General features: G+C 45.4%; 1 protein-coding gene and 4 non-coding genes across 5 annotated transcripts; 2 read left to right on the top strand and 3 right to left on the bottom strand.

Annotated features, from left to right (window-relative positions):
- Window positions 1-1,034: 1,034 nt before the first annotated feature.
- Trnac-gca lies at window positions 1,035-1,106 on the top strand. The gene has a single exon. It is a non-coding gene; the product is annotated as a tRNA-Cys (tRNA).
- A 72-nt stretch (window positions 1,107-1,178) lies between these two features.
- Window positions 1,179-1,844, bottom strand: LOC116903866 (nucleoside diphosphate kinase B-like). The gene has a single exon (XM_032906614.1). It carries the CDS (start codon window positions 1,760-1,762, stop codon window positions 1,304-1,306), a length of 459 nt encoding a protein of 152 aa, XP_032762505.1. The 5' UTR covers window positions 1,763-1,844; the 3' UTR covers window positions 1,179-1,303.
- Window positions 1,845-3,763: 1,919 nt separating this feature from the next.
- Window positions 3,764-3,835, top strand: Trnac-gca. Its single transcript has one exon. It is a non-coding gene; the product is annotated as a tRNA-Cys (tRNA).
- A 2,513-nt stretch (window positions 3,836-6,348) lies between these two features.
- On the bottom strand, window positions 6,349-6,420 carry Trnac-gca. Its single transcript has one exon. It is a non-coding gene; the product is annotated as a tRNA-Cys (tRNA).
- A 7,342-nt stretch (window positions 6,421-13,762) lies between these two features.
- Trnac-gca lies at window positions 13,763-13,834 on the bottom strand. Its single transcript has one exon. It is a non-coding gene; the product is annotated as a tRNA-Cys (tRNA).
- Between the last annotated feature and the right edge of the window lie 11,399 nt (window positions 13,835-25,233).

Genomic DNA, 25,233 nt, shown 5'->3' with positions numbered 1-25,233 from the left:
ATAGTTCTGCTTCTGGCCAACTGTTCTTGTTAACTAAAGTATGTCAACCTAGGACATGTTTTTTGTGCTTAAAAGCTCACCTTGAGAGAGACTTGGGGCCATACTGAGATCCTGTACATCCAGTGGCTAATAAAGACTTCTATTGCCTTAAACCAATATTCAATATGTTTTGGATGTCCCAAAACATAAGAGCTGGGATGGGTCTATGGAAAGGACAGTGTAAGTTCAAGGTTAAATAAAGGCCTATCATAAAGAGGTCAGTCCACTGTGAGTATCTGACTAAAAGTGAGGAAGCTTCACAATGCATGTGAGTCCTTGTGTGTTCAAAGCACAGCACAGTGATGTGAATCCCAACAATTAAAACAGGTAGAGTGTGAGTCAGATGAGAGTGTCTGAAGCTTTCTGAAAATGGAAAATAAGAGAGGAAGAAGGAGAGAGGAAGGAAGCCAGGGATCCTCTGCCCTGGGCCGTTTGGGGGCAAAGGTTCTTTACCATAAATGTGGATTCTGTGTGTGTTCTGGTCACTAATCAGGTGTTTTGTTTGGGCATGATTATAACAATTGCCATTTTCCCTACATGTGCACAACAGAAGGAAACAGATTTAATTACTAGTTGCAAACTGTCAATGAGTCAGAGGCATCCACTGAGCTTGTCTAAGATACAGGTCATCCTCCTAGAGAGTCTTGTTTAGTTCTTAGGTAGGAGTTAAGACATGAGTTTTCTCTAACCCTGCCCCCATTTATCTCCAGATTTCAGTTGAGTATCCAAACCTCTACATCTGAGTCTTATAGGGGAGTCTGAAAGATAGGTCTAGCACAGACCTCAGGACTTAATGCCCCTGTCTGAACTGGGAACTAGGTCAGGATGATGATTGCCAGGAGGAAGTGGCAGTTAGATGGACAAAGACAGCCCAGGGTTGGGCATCCTAGGAGGAAGCAGATAATGGCAAAAGACTGGCAAGTATGAATGCCAGATGGTGAGTCAGGGAGTGGTTGTGAAGGTTTAGAATGTTTATTAGACCTATATAAGCAGGTGGGGGTATAGCTCAGGGGTAGAGCATTTGACTGCAGATCAAGAGGTCCCCGGTTCAAATCCGGGTGCCCCCTACTTTTTTCCCCATGAATACTGAGTGGGTTGTATGCTTTTCAGGAGAGTCCCAGTCTTTCGAAACTTAGTCATTTTTTTTTCCCAGTTCCAAAGTCTTTATTGTTTTAGAAAAGATGGTCCATCCAGTCAGTGGGATGAAGAGCTGTGTCCAGGAACCCCATCAGTAGTGCTGAAAAGGACTCTGGTTTCTCCGCGTCTACTCATACACCCAGTCATGGGCACAAGACTTATAGTCAATCAGTTCTTCGGGCTTAAACCATAGACCGATCTCTTTCTCGGAGCTCTCCACTGAATCACTGCCGTGGATGATGTTCCTGCCAACTTGAATGCAGAAATCCCCATGAATGGTGCCTGGCTTCGAATCAGCTGGATTGGTCTCCCCCAGCATCACTCGGCCTGTTTTCACCACATTGAGCCCCTCCCAGACCATGGCCACCACAGGCCCTGAGTTCATGTACTTCACCAGCCCTGGGAAGAAAGGACGGTCTTTCAGGTCAATATAGTGCTGCTTCAGGTGTTCCTCAGAAGCCCGAAGGAACTTCATGGCCACCAGGCGGAACCCCTTCTGCTCGAATCGCTTGATGATCTCGCCCACCAGGCCGCGCTGCACGCCATCTGGCTTGATGGCAATGAAGGTACGCTCGAGGTTGGCCATGGTCCGAAAGCTGGTGGGTCGGCTGGTGCCAGCGGAGAGCGGAGAGCAGAAACTAGAACGACCACCAGCCGGCGCGCGGAGAGGAGGGCAACTTAGTCATTTTTGTAGGGCTAAGGCTAGTTTTCATTGGCTCAATTCTGGTGGAGGCAGTCTTGCCTCTGGTTAAGGAAGACAACAGTGACAGATGTTTGAACTGGGCACATTGATCATGACTGAACAGAGAAAACAGAATTGACAGTGTGTGAATTGTGAACTTTGTATGCTTACACAGAGACATACTGAGAAATGCTTGTGCAGTTTTGGGGTAGAAAAGGGAAGAATACAGGCTAGAGACTTGGAAGAGGCAACATGGTAGGCAGAATCCGAGGAATGTGTGAAGTCAAATTTCCTCCTCCTTGCAGACATCACTCTTTCTTCCCAAGCCTTTCTTTACCGGATACAGGAGGTGCATCTGCTTTACAGTGGCAAATGGACCTTGCTTAAAGTCTTCCAATGGAAAGTCGGGTACCAACAAAAACCTGCCTTCACAACACTATCTGCATTGGCATATTATGGCCTCAATGACTGGCAGCATGATTTATTTAGCACAATGGATAGTACCCAAGCTTCTCAGTGATGTGCCTTGAAATAAGGCTGTGAGTGTTGAGTAAGCTACACAAAGAGGTGGAGTGATCTGGAGACATCCTGGAGTTGGCTGACCCAGGCACCAGGCTAGATGCTGAAGCCAGTGTTTATGGTATCATTCTGATGGGGAATAAGGCTGGCTGATGTTTCCTTAGGTCTTGTTTCTCTTCCTGCATCATCTTGAGGTCTCTGTCATCCTTCCAATGATGATCTTCCATGTTACCTATCCACAGATAGGCTTTTATTTAAACAAAGGGCTGCTGCTGGAATCGTTTGGTAACAAGAACGATTCTCAGAAAAGTACATGAAGTGAGGCTGGTCGACCTCATGGGACCCAAAGATCATAAAGATCCATATGTTACAAGGTACATTTACTCCAAAAAGGCCCTGCTTCCTAAAGCTTCCCAAACAGTTCCACTAACTGGGGACCAAGCATTCAAATGTATAAGGCTTATTCTTTTTCAAACCACCACAATTCAGTAGACTCCAGGGGTGGAATGAACACTCCCAGATCTTCCAGAACACAGTGAATGACACTAGCCCTCAGTTTCCATAGACCACTATGCAGTTTCCAGAGAGTACTGCCAGTGCCTGCAGATTCAGTACAGATATGCTCGAATGTCACATTGCATGCCCTGGGCCAAAATGTGAAGACTCGCTGGCCTCCAGTTACTACAGATGAGAAGCAGCCAAAAGATAGAGCAAAGGCTGATCTCAGCTAGCTGGCTTCTATGTCAGTGGTATCTATAATTTCCCTGGTTTTCTTGCTGAAAATAGGTTAGTAGTTAAGAAAGAATTGAACTTGAGGGATGGCAATGTGGATCTACGAGAGCACTGGGACAACATAGATATTAATCACATCAATAGCTCTACATAACCTATCAGCCAATCATGGTTAAGTCTTGTCCTCATCAGTCTGAAGACTGACTCCTTTAGTCATTTACCTGGAAAATCGATCCTGAGCAAAGGAAATGTCTTCCTTGTCCCTGTATTCACAGCATTGTCCAAGACTAACACGTGACAAGCTCCATGTTTGCCCAGTGAATGAATGACCAAGTGAAATAGGAACACCTTCTCAAAGCCTTGGAGTTTGGACACAGCTCTTCTGTGTTCAGTGTCAAGTTACCTTGAAGACCAGGATAAACTGCTCTTGTCCTGACCAGTGTGTGACTTTAAGGACTCTTACAGTGAGGTATCTTTTCCAGGTGCAAGGCTAGTGCCCCCACCAGACTCTGAAGTATGGGACACTGAGTGGGACAGGTTAAAGTTGAAAAAAAGGGAAGGCAAGCTGTAGTGGAGAATGAGGCCACAGTGGAATATAAACCCATGGTGCAGTGCCATGGTTAAAGAGATACTAACAAGAAGTTATATATAAGTGGGGGTATAGCTCAGGGGTAGAGCATTTGACTGCAGATCAAGAGGTCCCTGGTTCAAATCCAGGTGCCCCCTACCTTTTGTCACTGAATTGTTTTCCTTGTAGGTCAGGAGCCCTGGAAAAGAATGATGAAGCACATCAAACTCTAATCCACAGTAGAAGCACAGACCTGATGTCACTCAGGTGACTTAATGCACCTGTTAGAGGTTGTAAGACATGGATCCTTGCTTCTGCTAGCCCTCAGATTTTACTCTGGGGTTGTTGAAAAGCTCCTCCAAAATGCTGGTGATCCATAGATGAGGCTGGTCATCTCTTCTCCTGCCTCCTAAGCTGGAGCATCATGTCCCTTGCAATGGAGTGGCTCCCAGGTTTCTAATTCCACCATGCCAGGCTGTAGGTCAGAGGCCCTGGACCTTGGGTCTGTATCCTAAGTCTGGCGCTCCTTCCCTGGGCTGCTGCAGATTACTAGCCACATGCACTTATGCCTTGCCTTATCCAGATCTGGGAATAGGGGAAGAACAGGATTCTAGGAGGCTCTCTAGGACAAAAGCCCAGAGTGGGGTAGTGATGGAAGTCACTTAGGGGTTCTTAGAGGATTGACCTGAACTTCTTGGTCTCTTCTCTACACTCTATATGATAACAGGTTAAGAATCATGGGCAAAGGGGTTGGGGATTTAGCTCAGTGGTAGAGCACTTGCCTAGCAAGCGCAAGGCCCTGGGTTCGGTCCCCAGCTCCGGAAAAAGAAAAAAAAAAAAAGAATCATGGGCAAGAAAAGGAAACCTGAGTCATACCCTCAGATCAATAGCTAGAAACAAGAAGACCTGAATTAAAGTATGATCTGTCTTTAAATGCTCATCTCATTATCTAATGACAACCTAAGGACTCTGCTAATGCCTTGTGTTCTCGATATGCAGTAATCCACAGCCTCAGACATTATGGGAGCATCTGCAGACTTGCAGATGAATGTGAGGCATGGCTGTTCTACTGGGACATCATCATAGTTTCAAATTAGGGAGATTCTGATCACAGAGGGCATACCTGTGTGGGAATAAAGATTGACAGGCCCCATCTCATAGCTCCAGCATCTGAGATGGGGCAAGAACTTTTTGGTGGTGGTGGTTTTTCTGTTTTGTTTTTAAAAAGATCTTTCCATGATCCCAGTGAAACTGGGAGCCTCCAAGTTTGTTTGATGCCCCATTGTATAGACTTCAAAAAGGGTCGTGATTATGAGACATGTTGAAACATACACACCCTATTAAAAGCAGGGTTGGGAATGAATCCCAGTTTGGGCTCTCTCCACCAACCCAGCCTAGAACCTCAATACGACCTGCTGGCTACTACATCTGCTCTTCAGTCTCTAAAGCTTATTGAGCTGGGTCTTATGAAATGGTCCTAAAGACTGAGCTTATTTAATACTAGCCCCATTATACCTCAAAGGAGACAGACAGGCAGGCAGCAGGCAGGCAGACACACGCGCACGTGCGTGTGCACACACACACACACACACACACACACACACACACACACACACACACACACACACACACACGCAGAGCCCTGGACTTGTATTATGAACCTCCTGACCTGTAGTTAATGTTCCTTCATCAAGCTGAGGCCCACTTCAAGCAAGTTCTGTCATTGGTGCTGTTTAACCACTGTGGGCTTCTTCTGGGAACCTTTAGTTCAGTTTATTGTTGGTTAGAGCCCATGTTGTGACCTACCCTCTGCATGCAAACCGCTCCTCTTCCAGTCACCAGCTGCCTCCTGACCATTCAGTTGGACAGGGGAGGCCTCCTGTGCCCTGCCTAGCGTATACTCTTCCTGTATCCAGCAGGGAGCAGTACACTAGCTTTGGAGTCATCTCCTGTTAGCATGGCATGACTTCCCTGCTGTTCCCATCCTGGACTCTTTTCACTCCACTGTCACCTTTTAAACTAGTGGCTGGAATTTTACTCTTTTATCCATTTTCTAGTTTTTTTTTTTCTTTATACCAAGGCCAGATTCTTGGCACTGGTCTTCCTGGGCTGAACTTATGAGGAACCTGAGGCCAAGCCTGGTAACCAATCTCAGGAGGTCTCATTTTAGCAAGTCAGCACACTTGGAAGGATAGAGATTGGGTTGCCTTAGGATCCAAATGAAATTCCCAAGGGGTTTTCAACTGAGAAGAAGAACCCGCCTCTGCTGCTAAATGGTTGCCTAGACCCCTCAAACCACAGGTTTAATATGTATCTTACCCTCAAGGTGTACCTGGAGGTTACCACGGCCTCACTGTTGCAAAATTCCAAGGTCAAGTTCAAACTCATATAACAGAGGTCCTGATGTTTTAGAAAGTCACACATCAGTCTTGGCACTGGTAGGTGGAAGAGAGATGCTGGCCATTTTGTAAGAGGTTCGGCTTGCTGGATAGTCCTATAGAACATCAAGCCCTGGCCACAAGACAGGGAGGAACACAGGGACAAATATAAAACAAGGCCCTTCTGGGTCTGTTCCTTACTGAGCTATTCTTGCCTACCTCTTGTCTCTGAGAATTAGAATGTTGGGGGTAGCGGGGAGAGCTGACTCAGGGGCTAAAAAGACACAATTACTAGGGGGCACCTGGATTTGAACCAGGGACCTCTTGATCTGCAGTCAAATGCTCTACCCCTGAGCTATACCCCCTTCCTGCCATACCTTGGGATTAGCACTAATAACCAGGTAGCCCTCTAACTTAGACTATTAAGTACTGTAGTTCCTATTTGGTCTTAGGCTCCCTTTGGTCTCTGGTAGACTTCTTTATTTGGCTGCAAGTTCCTCCTTCTCTGATCTTTCAGGAGATTCTCCCCAAATCTCCTTTTATCTTATTTCATGTTTTTCTTCCTTAGTACTGTCTGATATTCCCATAGAGAACCAGTAAATGGAGTTTCAGATTTTTTTTAATCGGTCTTCTTACCCCATCCTATGGCTAATTTGTGGCCTTAGCTGAATTTCCACAGACCCACTCAACATCAGAACAGGTATTTGGCCAGAAAGGGGCCAGAAAGACTGGTCCCTTTCAAGAGGACATCACCATCCTTGGCTGTAAAGAACAAGCTGTATGGCCCCTGAGATACAGTACTCTTGTGAGTACTCTTCTGGCAAAACTCTGGCTCCATAGCAGGACAAAAATTGCTGGAAGATCTGTGCCTGCACCAAGCAGACATAGAATGACAATATGTCTGACCTCCTCTGTGTTGATGATAGTCCTTCGGTCCAGTGTTTCTGTGCTGTCCTCCTGTGTCTTCTTTTAGGAATGGGAATGTTTACTCTGTGCCATGGTATGGCAGAAGTACATAATGTATATTTGATTTACAGCTAAGAGTTTGTCTTGGTCTCAGAAGTGACTTTGGACTTGTTGGGCCTGTTAAGATTGCGAGGACTCTTGCTGTTGGACTGAATGTTCTTTATATTATTACCTGACCACAAGCCCAAGGGAGGCAGGGGAAGAAATTCAGGGTTCTGTGGGTACAGCATAGGTTTTAACACTTGGTCCTCAGATGGCGGACCTGTTCTGGAAGTTTGTGAGACTTGGATACGCATGCCCTAGATGGCAGTCACAGGCCACCAGATGGTGGCTTGAAGGTTAGAGTCTGTCCCCACCGTTAAGTCCACTCTTTATGCTTTCTGCTTCTGGATTTTTTTTCTGATGTTCCTGCTGCCATCAACTCTACCATGACTTCCTCAGTGTGATGGACCAAAACAATGGGCCCAAATAAATCTCTCCTTCCTAAGTTGTATTTTGTCACAGTACTAAGGAAAACATTGAACAAGCATTCATTATAATTACGCCCACCATTTGCTGGTTCTAGAAAAGTCTATAATGTTTATCATGGTAGCTACTAAAAAGGAGAACTTGAAATTCACATTTTTTTTAAAGAAGAGAAAACCTAGGGTTGGGGATTTAGCTCAGCGGTAGAGCGCTTGCCTAGCGAGCGCAAGGCCCTGGGTTCGGTCCCCAGCTCCGAAAAAAAGAAAAAAAGAAAAAAGAAAAAAAAAAAAGAAGAGAAAACCTAGATACAAATAGGGGACTTGTGGCTTTGAACCAGCTACATCTTGATGTGCAGACAAATGCTCTGCCCATGATCCACACACCCACCCGCTACTATAAAGTTTAATTAATATATTTCACTTCTAAAACCACTCTCAGTTCCTTTGTAAACAGTACTGCCACTTTAAGATAGTTGCTTTGCAAAGCTTCCAGGCCTGAGTCAGGAGAAACTCATTAGCCTGTTCCCAGAAGCCTTGCCATCTGTAGCCTTCAGTCATTAGGGACAGGGAGCAGCCTAGAGAACAGCTGCTAAAAGGCCCTGGGTCAGGACTGAACCATAGAAATTCAGACAGTGAAGCCTACCCAGGAATTCACACATGGGAACAAATGACTCCTCTCACCATTTGCATTACCCTCTAATGAGGAATTTATCTATTTTCTTTTACCATGTGCTGAAATTTTAAGTAAAATTTTAAATTAAAAAGTGACGAACTAATTCAGTTGGTGGAGGAAATCAAAAGACCAAGTAGCATTCAGTTAGTGGCCCAGTTAATGCCAACTGCTATTAACCAGATTTAGGCTAAACTGCAGAGTGTAAGATGAGATAGACAAAGCAACCATGCTCATTAAAGAGGTTAGCATCACTGAAAAGAAGGCAGACTGTCAAGGCAACCAACCACTTCCTGATTGGATGTACAGCCTGCTCCACAGGAGGGAATTCTGGTACTTAAAACTTGACCAAGAGTCCCTGGCTGAGGGTGTCATAGGTCCTAGGGGTGAACCTACCATGGGGTTGTGCTGTCAAGTTGCCTTCTAAATACTTATGTCTATACTTTGGTTGCAGAAGACCTTTGCCTTTTTCCACCCTGCAGTGGGCACCCATTATTGCAGATATCCATACTGGTTGAAGTGCTGAGAATAAGAATTTAGAGTTCTTGGCCCTAAGTGGTACATCTACCTCAGCATCACACTCCCCAGGGCTCAGGGAGCATTATGGAAGAGGGGACAGACAGGACGTAAGAGCTGGAGGATGGGAGGATGCTGAGATGTGCTGTCTTCTGGGTATGACATAGCCATTGCACTCAGGAACACACAGCAGCTGAGGGTAACTGCACAAGCTAGAATCCCAGCACGGACCAGGAAGGGGCTGGTAAAGCCCACCCCTAGCTGGAGGGCTGTTGGCAGTTGATGGAAATTATGGAAATGAGGGAGGGTCGCTTTTCCTTTTTGCTGTGGTCACGGGTAGGTTAGCCATTTCCTGGTAGGTGATCACACACCCATTTGCACCCAGAGAACACTAACTAGACTATGTGTTACTGTGAAAACAAAGAAGAGGACATGGGGTTGGGAAAGGGATGTGTGGGGTGGTCTTGGGGGAGTTAAAAATGGGTAGATATGATCAGAACACATTCTAAGCATGCATAAACTTCTCAAAGCATAAGTGAAATGGTCTTATGTAAAACGGAAAGCAGTATTGAAACTGCAGGAAAGGTGACTGCAAGGCAAGACCCTGCTGCTCACGGCTTCCAAGGTATAAAACCCTTTGGGAAGCCTTTTCCTTTGAACAGAGAAAGCCGACGTGGTCCTGCTGGTAAGAAACTGCCTACTGAAGAGCTTTCCTGACTCAGCTGAGTAGACTCAGAAGATTCTAGTCCTAGAGGGGCACAGCTGCTACTCCAGCTAGCAGCAGAACTTGACCTCATCCATGGTTCTAAGTTTTCAAGCATGCAGAAGAAGGTCAGGGCTATGGGGTTGTGGAAATTTGTGCCCATTAAAATATGGAAAGATGAATCCTGCTTTTGAGAATAGACAATATTTAGCCTGGTCAGATCTTTGAAGGGATCCTCTGAGAAGCCGACCTGTGAAGCTGTGAAGATAAAGTCTGAGCTGCAATGGAGACATTAGGATATTACAATCATTGGATATCTGCCAAGGAAGCCTGCAGACACAGAGTAGAGCTGGCCTGAGAGACAGAGGCCATGCATGCTATAAAAAAACAAGGTTGTGCTTGGGAAGAGAAACCTATTTGAACCTATGCTCTGATGTTGCTAACATGTGCCCTAGATGCTGGATAAGGAGCCATGGTATTTACCACTGGCCCTGTGCAATTTGGGGCTTCCTGCCCTTCTCCTGTTTGAAATGACAGTACTTTGTGCAATTGTGTATTAGAAACACACACACACACACACACACACACACACACACACGTTAGTTTTGCCAGATAAAAATAGTTACAATGATACAAAAGTAACTTACAGCATAGAGATGATACCAAATATCAACAATGCCCTAAAATAATATGTTAAAATAATAATAATAATAATAATAATAATAATAATAATAATACATATTATTCTATGGAGACTCACAGCTGTGATATTGCACCTGGACTTGGACTCTTGAGTGAAATTAGAGTCATTAAGACTTAAGGAGTCTTGAACTTGGAAAAGGCACTTTGCATTATACAATGACCCTGAAACTCTGGGGACCAGGGTTGAATGTTATGGTTGGAATCCTAATTGTCCTCCATGAGCTCATTATTTGAATACTTGGTCAACAGCTGGTGGCACTGTTTTTAGGACGCTGAAGCCAGTGTTTATTGTATCATTCTGATGGGCAATAAGGCTGGCTGAAGTCCTGGTCCCATGTTTCCTTAGGTCTTATTTCTTTTCCTGCATCATCTTGAGGTCTCTGTCATCCTTCCAATGATGATCTTCCATGTTACCTATCCACCGATAGGCTTTTATTTAGGACTTTTAAGAGATGGGGTCTTGTTGACAGAAGTAGGTCCCTAGAGATGAACCTTTGAAGTTTATACCTGTTCTGGATCTTCCTTGCTGTCTGCTTTCTGCTCCACCCTGCTGTGAAGGGTCTGTCATGTGTTCCTGTTTGCATGAACTCTGCAATGCCTTCCCCACCATGAAGAACTGAATCCATGAAACCAAATAAGTACTCCATCTCATAAATAGTTACAGTGACACAAAAGGAACTAATACAGCATAGAAATGATACTCAATATCAACAGACAATACCTTAAAATCTGCTTGCTAGGGCAATACCCACCATCCCAGTAGAACATGGACAGCTCCTGAGCTTGCACTACCACATATCAGAGGTAGGAAACAAGGATAAGCTGTAACATCAAGGTTACCAGACAAAGTAACTGTCTCAGGCTGTGTGTTGCTCAAGGAATGATATGCACTCACAGAAGAAGGAATTCACTACATTGGATCACTACCAAAGTGATGGTATCTCCATCTGTCAGAGACTCATTAACTCCACAGGAACAGAAAACTCAAAAGCAACATCCCAAAGTAGTCAACGTAGTCTCTCAACTCCTCTTTCAGAGGGGTGTTAAGACAGAAAATGCAGAATGCTGTGTTTTCTTACAGGATGTTCTAAGGTTCCTCAAAGCACCAGACCTCTAGAAGTTTCACCGAGGTACTAAGCTCTCTCTAATCATCCCAATACAATGTAGGCATCTCCAGGACAGAGTTGTCAGGTAAATGGCTGAAGAAGGCTTTGAGGGATTCTGATGGAAAAATCTAAAACTCTATAGCACATGGCTGGATATCACAATTGTTCTTTTTTTAATCCTTCAGTCATTGAGGAGCAGTCTTTAAAAACATTCAAGTATGGAGCTGAAGGGAATTACTACTGTTGATTAGATGAGCAAGGCACAATCACCAATCTATCCTGGCTTTCAGTCTAAGGATTCATTCTACACTATGCTAGGAAATCCCTCATATCTGAGCTACATTTGAATTGACCTCCTGTGAATGCAGGTCTGAACAACAGGTTTTTAAATTGTTCCAGATGTGACATTTTAAATATGAGGGCGATTGGGTATAACCATAAAATCTCATCACACATTTAAATGTATAGTCTTCTAACTTCATAAAATTTGTAAAAAATGCCCCATCTACACATGCTCGCTATAATTTGCTGCTGTCAATTAACTGGTTTAAATGGTTTTGGAATATCTGCAGCTCACAGAAGTTGGAGAAGACTGCATCTGGAATAGAGTCATCTGAGCTCTGGTTGTGGTCTCCAAGTGCGAGGGTAGTGGCAATCTCCCACTGCAGAGCAAGTCCCCAGTCCATCAGGCTGGCTTCCACACAGAAGAGGCTGGCTTGTCTGACAGAGATTACATAGAGCTGGTGATTTGGTTAAGACTTGTGCTGTCTTAACCAGTTAAGACACTGTTCTCATAAGTCCACACTGCCTTCCCTGAAGTTCCATGCTTCTTAACCATTGCTTTTTCAGCAAGGAAATGAAAACCATGGAAAGTACAGATGTCCTCACCATAGGGAACTGATGGCCTAGATTCACGAAGTTTGTAGGACTCAAGGGAAGCAGGGCGTCAACAAGCCACTGGAGCTGCTCAATAAATACCCGCCTCAGCCTCTGGCCTTTGTTATTGCTTGAGCTCTGCCTCCTTGGGTGACACCAAAACCACCCACCTCTGTATGACTTACTCAGTGCTCAGAGTCTGATTTAGGAGTGCATGGTGGGAAGAGTTTAAGTCAATTACTTATTGCACTAGATAATTTTATACGGTCCTCTAGGAGTGGACACAATGCATAGCTGTTTGGTCCAACACAACTGAGTTGTCTGTCAAAGTATGTTTTGTTGTGAGCCATATTTTAATCAGTAGACTTTGAGTCAACCCTACCACTGTCTGTAAGGTGGGTAGGTCACCTGCACCAGCTGATGTCTTAGGAGGAAAGACTCAAGTCTCTGGAGAAGGAGGAGATCAGCCGACTGGCTTTCATGTCCCCTTCCTAGTCTCCATACCATGGAACATGAGACTTGTCCTTTCTAGTGAGCTGCTTATTAAAATTCCTCTCTGTAAGACACAAAACCACTCTTATTTGTGCCCTTTCAGTTCTGTCTGCTCTGGACAGCCATGAGTAACACACCTATTCAGGACATCTGCCACTATTGTCTTTCTTAACCAGATGCAGGATCTTGTCTCCACCCATACTAAACCAATGAAGAAATAGTTCCTGGATCACTGGGCGTATCTCCAACTCAAGACATTTTGTACACTAAGGGAAAAAAAGGGCTACCTGAACTTGAACCAGGGACCTGTTGATCTGTGGACAACTGCTCTACTGCTGAGCTACACCCCCACTTTGGTGTGGTCTCTCATTATCACCTATCCATCCATGACACCACCCCAGACTACTGTGTACTTAAACTCTGCTGGCGTCTTTGCAGGTTCTGAGGACTGGAAAGTTCTCTGTACAGCAGTCTGTTCTCCCCTCCTCAACCTTACCTAGAGATCATGATCCCTCTACCTCAGGGTGTGCTGAGGGCATCACCTTTCATTTGGGAAGTTGCCCTACTATGATTTTTTTCCTCCAAGTCCCCATGCAGCAGTCAGGACAAGAGCTGTTGGATTAGGTCTACAGTGAACCTCTTACACTGCCTAGATACTCCACAGCCTCAGGAGGTCCTCCTTAATTCATACCATCATTCATTCACTCACACCGAGGAGCCTCTCAGGCACTGGTTTCTACTATCTAGGACACAGAAATAGAAATAATAAAACATTGTTCTTGTTCTTCAGAGTTTTAGCACAAATAGGGGACAAAGTCATGGACATGCTTCCATAGAGTCCACTGAAAGCTGAGAGTAAGAAACACCCTGTAGTAAGCTGAGGATGAGCTTTTTGGGGGAATGATAAGAAAGAATTAACAAAAGCAGGTCAACTTCTAGGCTGGACTAGCCACAGTGAGTGAACCCCATGATTACTAACTTAAAGGGCAGTTGTGCCACGTGTGAGTGCATGTGACCCAGATGGCCTCACAATCCTTTGTTAGCTTCTACCAGAGGTAAGGACACAGGTGAGGCCTGAGAAGAATTTAGAACACAAGGGGAACACAGTTCAGTGAGGCACACTGGGAAGTTTAGGCAATGAAAGCCATATATTTGACTGTTATTGTCTACTTCAGGAGTTTTGCTCTCTGGCATCCAAAATAGAATCTGGCAAGGGGGCACCTGGATTTGAACCAGGGACCTCTTGATCTGCAGTCAAATGCTCTACCCCTGAGCTATACCCCCACCTTCTTGCTTATGCCTCATAGGTATTCTAAACCTGCATGACAACTTCCTGACTGACACAGCTGTGACACATGCACTTGCATCATCAGCTTCTTCCTATGATACCCAGCCCTGAGCCACCTTGGCACATCTGACTGCCACCTTCTCAGAACCAGTAGCCACTTCCCCTCTGTGGGGGTTTGAATGAGAATGGTCCACATGGGTTATATATCTGAATACTTGGTCCCCAGTTGGAGGAATTATTTGGGAAAGATTAGGAGGTTCCACCTTGCTGAAGGAGATGTGTCACTGGGGCCTAGCTTAAGGTTTCAAAAGACTCAGGCTATGACTCTCTGCCTCATGGTTGTAGATTAAGATGTGAGCTCTCAGCTGTTTTGTTACAGCACTAGAATGTAACTAAATAACCTTCATTTTCAGCTGAGGCAGGGTCTACAGCTAGAACACTTTCAGACCCACCTGGAAAAGCCAAACTCAGAGTGTTGGATACTAAGCAGACCATTTATACATAGCAGAGATAGGGCGGGACAAAGGCAATTTTCCTATCAGTACCTAACGGTTAAACTAGACTCTCTGAGAAGGGGACCAAGGGACACAATTTAAAACCTCTAAAGACAATTCTGACTCACAAACTATGTGGAGATACTGATTTAATCTATGTCCCCACCCCACCACCATGGTGTAGATGTGGAAAACGACAGTGGGTAAAATCATAAAATAAACACACCTGATTAGTGTGGGCAAACCATCCACAGAAGGTGATAGGGAAGCTCTGCCTCAAACACCCGGGACTGGGAATGGCCTCACCTTTGCGTCTCCTTCCTTTCTTATTTCCTATTTGCAGAACCTTTCATGTGTCAAACAGAAGTATTCTGAGGAAAAGATCTAGAAGTAAGAGCCTACAGATGGCAGTCTTGATCCGGGAACTGCTGGCTTGCAATCAAATGTTTTCCTCCCCCAACACCTGCTTCACTGTTCAGATTTTCACACTTGTCTGTGTGTGGTCACATGTGGGGACCCCTGGGTATTGTTGTTTCCTTGTTTCTAGTGAACTTGCAGCCATGGTTACTTCTTTCAAACAGACCTAGGTTTACCCTGAACTTGTCCTTCCCATAGACCTATCACAGGACTTCTACAGATCTTGGCTGCCCAGCATCTGCGACCTCCTACTTGTGGTGCCTCAGTGTTGAGAGCTGGAGTCTTGTCTTGTCTAAGAGCCTGGCTTTGTGAGTCTTTGTCTGCCTCACTCTCACCCTCTGCTGCTTCCATCTTCTTTGGGATTCATTTGTTACTCTCTGTTCTCCTTCACAGTTTCTTATTTTCTAGCTCTGGGCTTGAAAGCCAGGCACCTTTCCAGAGAGGTTTCCACCCCTCACTGGTCCCAAGCCATCAACTCAGCACAGCTGGAAGAGTGGAGGCCAGGTGGACAGAATGGCTTTCTGTGTACCCAGGGTGCACTGAAGTGGGTTCTGGGAACTCTTCTTGTTGGCTCTTCCCTTGAGAACTACCAGGTCAGTGGACAACAGCTATCTTGAAAATGCAAGAAAGGACCAATATCCTGAGGTCTGAGCCTGTCCCAAGAGAAGTCTGGGAGGTTAAAGCCTTAAATCCTTGTGATCTGTGAGAGATGGTCAGGTAAAAGTGTTTTCTTCCTGAGCAATAATTGATTTGATTGTATTGATTAGTTGGGAAAAATGGTTCTGGTATAATAGCGTGTCTCTACCCAGGTGCCTCTAACTGGCTGTGAGAGATGCAGATGCAGAGTTACAGCATTTTACACCCTGATTTTCACAACTGAGAGGTTCAGAACAGACAAAGAGATAAAGCTGTTCCTCTACTCTGGCCTCCAACCCTTCAGGGAAAGTCATTTCTCCTCACACCACTGTCATCCTCTAAATGTGGACAGAGGACACATACTGGGGATAAAAAAAGAAAAATTGAAAACTATAAGAGAACCACTCTGCCAAGAAAATGAAATAGGAGTGAACAGGTCTGAAGGGTTAGAGTGGGGGGCACATGGATGACAGAATAATGGGGAGGGGGTTCAGCCTGACCATTACTGAGCTACTGCTTACCTCAGATAGAGGACATGAGAACCAAAGCAATGATCCCCTCAGATGGGGTTACTTACAGGGTGACTCCCAGGCATCTACTTCACCAGTCACCCCAGCATGGCTGACTGCTCCTGAGATCTACATCACTGGAATCCCATGAGCACCTTGCAGGCAGTTGCACCACTGAAGACCTCCCCTCCCTCTTATAGGACCTGGGGGGTGGGGTTGGTATGTTGTGGGTCTTGTGACTTTCATGAGCCTTGGAAGTCTCCTCCCTTCTTCTTCCAGAGACTATTTCAATCCAGGGGACAACTACACACCCATTTACCCTCTCCCCAACCCTTGTAGGAAGATTCAGCATTCAGGCCCTCAGGAGGCAGAGAGAGATCCATTCCTAATACCAATAGATGTGCGGGATGCGGGAACCTAAATCCGGGGCCGTGATTTGCCAAGTGCTCACTCAGTACTGTGATGAGCCTGCTTCAACTCGGAGCTTAGTGCATATGGCCTGCCCCACGGATCAGTGCTGGAGCCCCTCCACTTGGTCACCCTTTCCCTGTGGCTTCAGTTCACTTTTCAGGCATTTCCCACAGTTACACACCTCCATGATACCTGCCATTGTCTATGACTAAGCCCCACATGACATCCTCAGTCATGGGTGGACTTGAGAACCTATGATGTTCACCACAATGCCATTTAGCATCATAGCATCACAAAGGTGCATAAATTCCAGCGAAATTCACCTGCCAGTTACTCGCCGGATATCAAGAGGGAATTTTGACCCCTGTATTAAAGTTCCACTTGCTCTTGCCTGCTATTAATCAGAAGTAAATGTGCTAGTCAGAAAACTTGAAGCAGAATAAAGTTGTCTGATATCTCTCTCTCTCTCTCTCTCTCTCTCTCTCTCTCTCTCTCTCTCTCTCTCTCTCTCTCTCTGTCTCCCTGTGGCTAGCTAGTTTCTGTCAACTTGATGCAAGCTCCTCAGAGAGGAGGGAAACCTCAGTTGAGAAGATGCCTCCATAAGGTCAGGCTCAAGCCTGTAAGGCATTTTCTTAATTACTGACTGATGTGGAAAGGCCCAGCCAATTGTGGGTGGGGTCACAGTTGGGCTGATGGTCTTACTTGCTGTAAGAAAACAGGCTGAGCAAGCCAGCTTGCAGCACCCTTCCATGGCCTCCACACCAGCTCTTGCTGTCATGTCCCTGGCCCCAACCCCAGTTGAGTTTCTGTCCTGACTTCCTTGATGGTGAGCGGTAATAGTAAGCATAGCCAACCCCTTTCTCCCAAGGTTGCTTTGGTAATGGTATTTCACCACAGCAATAATAACTCTAAGACAGAAATTGGTACCAGGTTAGCAGGGTATTGCTGTGACAGACCTGACCATGTTGATTTGGGGAAAGTTGTAGAAGGACTTTGGAAACTTGTGCAAGAAAAGACATTGAACGTTCAAAGCTTTGTGGCCTGTTCTGTGGGAGCTTGGGAAAAGAGTGTTGAAAGAATTCCTAATGCTGTGACCCTTTAATACAGTTCCTCATGTTGTGGCCTCAAACCATAAAATTATTTCCATTGCTATTTTATAACAGTAATTTTTCTACTGTTGTGAATTGTAATGTAAATATCTGATATGCAGGATATCTAATATGCTACCCCTGTGAAAGGGTTGTTTGACCCCCCCCCCCGCCAAAGGGTTGTGATTCATCTGGAGCTAAAGAATCAGCTGTGATTAGCACAAGACAAAAACCATCAAAGAAAAACCTTTCTTTCCTGGGACAGTTGATGATGGTTAACTAGAGCTGAGAAACTAGTGGTGACTAAGAAGGGACCAGCCTCAGTGGGGTGAAATCTTTTGGGAAGTGTTTCCTCCAAGTAAACACACGGTAACTATGTTCCAGAGGCACCCCAGGTTGTGCCTTGTGCTGACAGCCCAGACTTGATAATGTGTAAGAGTCTCCTAGGTGATACTGGCTTTGAATGCATGAAGGGGTCATGGAGAGCAGCTGAGGCAGCAGCTGAGGCTTGGCACTGTGAGAAGCCAGGAGAGGCCATTGGTAAAGGTGCAGCCTCAGTGGCAGTTGAAGGCCCAGGATTAAAGGGGTCATGCAGAGAAGTTGAGGCTTGGCATCATGAAGAGAGCCCATGGGAGACTCTTGGTGAAAATGCAGCCCACTGCATCAGAGATCCCATCATTTTGGAGATGCCATGGAATGACCGTCAAGAACAGCAGCTGTTGGGGGTGGTGTGGAGTCAGACGGAGCCTAAGACCGCTGAGTAGGCTGTGGAGGACGGAGACTGAGACGTGACCCAAGACTCTTGGAGGAACTCAGAAGACCCTGAGCGAACCCCAGACACCGGACAGCGAGTTGTTGCTATTGGAGTTTGGCTCTGTTTTGGCAACTGTGCCCTGGTTCTTCCTTCTTGAAGTAAGAAAGTATTTCATTTATTTTTGGTTTTATAGGAGTCAACACCTGGGAGAGTCTAAACTTTTGAAAAGGAGATTTTGGAGTTTTAGAGAGACTTTGGATTTTAAGAGACTGGATACTTTTAAAGAGAAAACTTTTAAAATATTTTAATTTATAAGGCTCTGGCGGACATTTTACACTTTTGAAATATTTTATATTGTGATGTTTTTATTAATATGTGACCTTGGGGATGAAGACAGGAAAGGTGGCTTAACAGTGATGGTTTGTGTGTCAAGTTGACAAGAAGTCACTTGTGTTGTCCAGTTTTATAACAATTTGACACAAGCTGAAGTCACCAGTGAGGAGATAACCTCAACTGAGAAAATCCCACTGAAAGATTGGGCTCTAGGCAAGCCCATAGGGCATATTCTAATTAGTGATTGGTGTGGGAGGGCCCAGACCATTGTGGGTAGGGCCACCCAGGTTGGTGATCTTAGGTTCTGTAAGAAAGCAGGTTGTACAGCCAGTTAGCAGCACCCTTCCATGGCCTTTGCACCAGCGTCTGCTTCCAGGTTACTGGCCTGTTTTAGTTCTTGTCCCAGCTTCCTTCAATAATGGGCTATGATGTGGAAGTATAAAGCAAATAAACTCTTCCAAACTTGCTTGGTCATCACGTTTCATCATAGCAATAGTAACTATAACTGAGACAAGGACCCTGTGTCAAACTAGTGATGTCACTAAGAACATTAGAGCAAGTTCTAGACAGAGTGGCGATCAGAGGGAGGCATTCATAGTACTACACCTTTAATCCCAGCAGACAGGAGGCAGAGGCAAGTGAATTTCTGTGAGTCTGAAGCCAGCCTAGTCTAGATAAAGAGTTCTAAGCCAGCCAGGGCTATATCATGAGATCTATCTAAAAAAAAGAGCACTGAAGAGATGGCTCAGCAGTTAAGAGCTCTTACAAAGGACCTTGGTTAGGTTTTCAACACACACATGGCAGCTAATGGCTGTCTGTACATCCAGTTCCAGGATCTGAACCCTCTTCTGGTCCCTGGCAGCACTACACACATGTGGTGCACAGACATCCATGCAAACAAAACACCCATACATATAAAATGAAGAGAATAAATCTTTACAAACTACAGATTTGTAAAATTGTGCTGGTCAGCGGGACTAGAAAGTAGAACACTTGATCAAAAAAGATCATTTTAGGGGTGGGGATGGAGCTCAGGGGAGTGTGCTTTGTCTAGCATGACCAGGCTCCAGGTACAATCTTCAGCACCACCATGGGGGATAATTGGAGAGCAAGTAGACCAGGAGGGTGGTCCTGGATTTGATCCAGTAGAGTTATAACCCTTTCCATGACTGGAGTTCCTCCTCCGCATATCTCACCACCTTCTCAGTCATCTGTGCGTTGCTGTGACAGACACCTGAAAGAAAAGATGTAAAATGAGGGTACATTTGTTGGTCCAAGTTCCGGCCGGATACAGGGCATGGCCTCCTGGGAGGAGAGACCCAGAGAGTTTGACTGTGCTTATCCCACATCTGCAGCCCGCACAGGGCAGATGCTGGGCCCCAGGGAAGTGCTAAGACACCACTGTGGGGATGGGAAAACACAGTCAGATGCAAGAAAGCCAAGGCTGGTATTTCCTGGCCTCTGAGCTACCAGTCACTGCTGGAGAACACACAGAGAAGTCAGGAATGAAGTGTCGTGGGTTCCCGGGCCTATGACAAGGCCAGAACCAGGCAGTCCCAAACTCCTGGACTTTCAGGCACTGCTGAGTCTCCAGGAGTTGAGAGCATAGTCAGGGACCAGGCATTTAGCTTGGGGTTGAGGGAAAGGCAAGCTCTGGCTTAGCTCAGTGGTGATTGTCCTTAACTTGGCTGCAGTTGTGGCTGGAAGCACAGAGAGGCCTTCTGCAGGAGGATTAGCCTGCAGCTCGATAGTCGAAAACCCCTTCCATGTTCCCCACAATGATTCTTGATGGAGGAGACAGCCCATGGTTCTAAACTGTTTATTGACTGTTCATCACGGAAAATGAATGCATAGTGTACCTACTTTTCAGGGTGGGTCGGAAATTGAATACCTTTGTCGGAGAAGGGAAGCTTATTGGCTAACCCTTAGGGCCTCTAGGTACCTCTTTGGCATGGAGAACTCTGTTCTGGGCCTACATGAGCACAGGTCATGTTTCCTTATGTGGGAAGTATGACGTGTGTTCCAGGCCAGGAATTTGGCAGGGAGCAGGGAGCAGGGAGGCACCTACCATCTTCAGTATGAGTTTCCAGGGTCTCAACCCACTCTACCCACCAACCTTCTTGGCATGGTTTGCCGTCCCATATACGTTTACTTGTTTTATAGTTTTCAGAGGTTTTAGTGCATGGTCACTTAACCCCATTGATGTGGTTCTGTGGTGAGATAATGCATAGGGGAGAAAGGACGTGATGGAGGAGAGTGGCCCACCCTACCAGCCAGGGAACAGGGAAAGAAGAGACTGGAAGAGGCAGGACACAGGATTATCTTTCTGTGCCACTTTCCAATGGTCTGCTTCCTCTGTGAAGCTCATCTCCTAATCCCCATCCTCCTCAATAATACATGAGAGTGCGACTCTGTATCGGTGGATCAGCCATGGGCGCAGTGTGACTCTTTATTGGTTGATCAGCCATGGGCGCAGTGAGGCTCCTCACAATGGAGTCACTATCCCAAAGATCCACCTCTGAGCCTCGCTGTGTTGGAATTGTTTTCTACACTTTTTATTTCCTCTTTAGGTGTCTGCAAGTGTATTTATGTGAATTTATGTGCACCACTTATGTGCAGTTCCCACAGAGGCCAAAATAGGGTTGGGTTCCCTGGAACTGGAGAGTTAGAGATCTTTGTTTCTACCTTGTGGGGGCTAGAATTTCTAGAACTAGAGCCAGCTCTCCAGCCTCCAACACATAAGCCTTTTAGGAAATACTCTTATCCAAACCATAGTACCAATGTTATCACAAAAAGAATCCCACAAGGGACAATAAACCTTACTCACTGATAGGCTAGGGAAACTGGCAACCCACCAGCAGCTGCCTAGATGCTCAACTTCCATGAGTTCACCACTACATTTCTGAGAGTTCTCTCACTTATCTAAACACCTTTGCTATTCCATCCACACATCCTGAATCCAACACATTTATGTTTTTCCTCTTCTCAGTCAACACTTGATGGGTGTTGGGAAGGGGCAGGTGTGGGAGCTATGACTGAGGTAGCCAGCCACTGCCACAGCAATGCTAGCCAACTCCCCATTCCACAGTTGAGACCCATGCAGTGGGAAACATCCCTTTATTCTCGTCGTTCAGTAGGTTGGACGCCCATCAGTGAGTGGGTCTAGGCTGGGCCTCAAGCTGTGGGCCCATCTGTATTCTTCTCTCTGTGCTTGGGGCTCAGCCAGCTTCATGTTCATGCTGGAGAAGTGGCAGCTGGCAAAGGGACACTTTCATAGCAGTGACAGAAACACAAATGAGGAAGTCTGACTAGGTGAACAGGTTTCCAGACTCGGCTGGGCACTCCCTACCATCTCATGCCAAGTACATTAGAAGATCAAGGACCAGGAAGTATGTCCCATCTCTCTCTGTTCAGGACTGAACTGGGGCTCAGAGCTTGATTGACCATGCTCTCCTCTTGGTGAGTCCTACATGTACAATACACTAACCTCCACCCACTGCTTCCAACCAATCTTCCAAACTCAGCCCAGGACCTTGTGTTCCACAATAAACCCTGCTGAGTTGGATGGTTAATCTCAATGGTCATCCTGAGGGGGTGCAGAACCACAGTGGAGACAATGCTGGGCAGGTCTGTGAGCAGTTTCCTAGATCAATTTAATAAGAGAGGAAAGCTACCCTTACTGTGGGTGATTCACTAGAAGGTCTGGGACTCTGCATGAACTATGATAAATAGTCCCTCAAAATTCCACCTACCTTCTAAGTCTCTGCAAACGGTACCATTACTTATCAATTGCTCAAGACAGAAGTTTATGGTTCACTTTTACTGAAGTAAAAGAGAAAGCTAGCTGTAGACAATGTCTATTTTCACTCTGACTGTAAATATGATCTGAACAGCTGCCTCCCATTCAGATTGCAAATGTCTTCTCACCATGCTGGGCTTCTAAACCGAAGGCCAAAACAAACCCTTTCTCTTAAGCTGCCTTTGTCAAGGTCTTTTGTCCTAGCAACAATTTGGAGGCTTCTTTTATTCATGAACTTAAATAGATAAGATTCTGACACAAACACCCACCCACCCCATTCCAAATTCAGAGGAGTAGACTTTTAGCATCACAATTATACTCAAATACTAAAAAAAACAAAACAAAACAAAAACCAATACAAGTACATGATATTAGAAACTGACTTTAACAAAAAAAGAAAAGAAATTCTCAAGTATGTGGTTGGGAATGTAGACCCATTGGTAGAGTGCCTGCCTAGATGCATGAGGACTTAAGTTGGTACCCCAGTAACACATAAGCCAGAAGATGTAGGGATTGCCTAAAATTTCAATTATTGGTAGGTGGAGATAAGGGTATCAGAAGTTCAAGGTCATCTTTGGTTACAAATCGAGTTCTGGGTCAAAGACAAAAAGAAAACTAAGATTCAGACACAGGTGAAATACTGTGCTTCTCTATCACAGTTACCTGTGTCCCTGTCTACAAGCCAATGTGAGCACCTCCAGACTGTTCCCTCTCACTCGACCAATTACCCCCAAAGTAACAAGCACACCCCATGATTAGAAGTTTTCTTTCATTAGATCTTGCTCTGCCACACAGGACTACTTCTCATCATTGTTCTATATGACTTTTGGATTTTCCAACTGAGAACTTACCTTTTCCACTATCCTATAAATCTGAAAAGATTACTGGAAATATGTCATTTCTGAGTAGTTACCATGCCTGACTCTCCAGTGTGCAATGACTGGTACAGTGGTCCTTCTTAATGCCTTTGTGTAATTTGTTCACACTACTTTGTGTAATTTGAACACAGCCTGTGATAGTGGATCTTAATAGTGACCTTGAAGGGATGGAGAAAACACCAAGAGATGTCAGGAGGCAGTTCCTAGGATTCATTAGATCATGGTAGCTCTGACCCAAGGTAGGATCAATCTTTCCATGGATTCACTATGCATAGGATGGAGTTATTGCTGAAACACCGGTGGCAGGACCTCACGGAAAGAAGTAGGTCACAGGACATGTCCTGGGCATTGTCATTTGCCCTGGCGCCTTCCTGTGTTCCTGTCCTCTGCCCACCACAGTATCTGCTCTGCCCATGCTTTCCACCCCTGCCACAGTAGCAGAAAATCACAAGCAAAATAAACATTTCCTCCTTTAAAATGCTTCCCTCAGATATTTGGACACAGCAACACAGAAGCCTGGCTAATACAAGCCCTCAAGAAAATCATGGGTTGCTTATGAAATTGGTTTCATTCTGAACAGCGATCTCCACACTCCTTTTTGATTTTGCTTTTCTCTGGCTTGGTTGTAAATTTTGGGCACATCAGGTTCCTGTGGGACCACACCCTTCATCTTCCAAGGAACACTTATTGCCAACAAGAGTTATTTAGCTGGCACCACCTTGGTGATATCAGTGGTTCTGGTAAAAGGACTTTTAAGCCACATGGTCGAGTTGGCTTTTCCCCTGAGGTTGTGTCTATAAAAGGCATTGAATTTCCTTCTTCTTAAACTGGTATCATAGTCTCAGACAGATCAATCTTACTTTCCCAACTCTGCAATTTCTGAGTAATCCACACCACCTTTAAATGCTGCTTATAAAGCTAGGCAGTTCTCATCTGAACTCAGGTCAGATGCAGCCTACAGCAAGGAGCTCACACACTGAACATTTACCCACCATCCCTCCCCTGCTCTGCGCCATCAAGGACACTTCCTGCTTCCCAGGCTTTCCCAGGCTGCTGTCTCCCTGCCCTCGGCAGTGGCTCCCACCATCCCTGCAGCTGACAGAACAGATTGCTTGCTACACACAGAGACCATGGATTTGGGATCCGTCCCAGCAAGAACCCCTCCAAATACCCATTTCAGCACTGGGAAGTCTTACTCACAGTGATGTTGCGTAACAAGCCACAGAAAGTCTAGTGTCACAAAATACAGCCATCTGTCACAGTGCCTGTGAGCCTGCAGTTGGAATGTGAATTGAATGGTGTAGACTAGGCTTTTTGTCAACCAAAAATGGTGACATGGAGAGAGGCTCTACAGAGAAATGAGTTTGTTCAGGAACACAAGAGAAATCAGAATCCAGGACACACAGGCTCTGAGAACCATAGGCACACCCAGATGAGCAGGAGAAAATGAGATTCCGTGTACTGTTTGAGACAATTACCCAAGGATCAGGGGTGGCAATGGGGTGGTGTCTGTCCACCGTTCAACAATAGACACTGGACAGGCATCCACCCAGAGGAATTTCCTGTGTAAGGTTTCAGTGGGCTTTATACAGATGTGAAGATTTAGAGGAGAACCTTTGTCACACTTCTAGTCACCGGCAGTGTGTGTGTGTGTGTGTGTGTGTGTGTGTGTGTGTGGTAAGTGGAGTCAAGGAACACATAAGATAAAAAGGACTTGGGAGTCATTTGGGAATGAAAGGGAACTGAGTGGGAAGAGGGATGGAGGTGGGGAAGGGAACAAGTGAGGACGATGTGTAATGATACATAGGTATGAAGACACCACACTGTGGTGACACAAAGTGCTTTCTACACTAACTCAAAGCATTAAACAAAAGTAAACAAAAACTTCTCCAGGAGGCTAAACCTTTACTTGGACCCCTGCTGTTCTCATTTGATCTTGCTTGGGTCTCTCACTACAAAGAACTACGTACACACAGTTGTCCTCATGTCTTTATACTGTCTTTGTAGTGTAACTCTTTTACTGGCCTTCTGTCTCCTGCTTGACTGTGACTGGTAGAACTCACTAGTTTAGAGGAT

The sequence above is a fragment of the Rattus rattus genome, chromosome 6 (assembly GCF_011064425.1).
Source record: "Rattus rattus isolate New Zealand chromosome 6, Rrattus_CSIRO_v1, whole genome shotgun sequence".
Lineage (NCBI taxonomy): Eukaryota > Metazoa > Chordata > Mammalia > Rodentia > Muridae > Rattus > Rattus rattus.
This window is presented reverse-complemented; position numbering and strand designations above follow the sequence as displayed.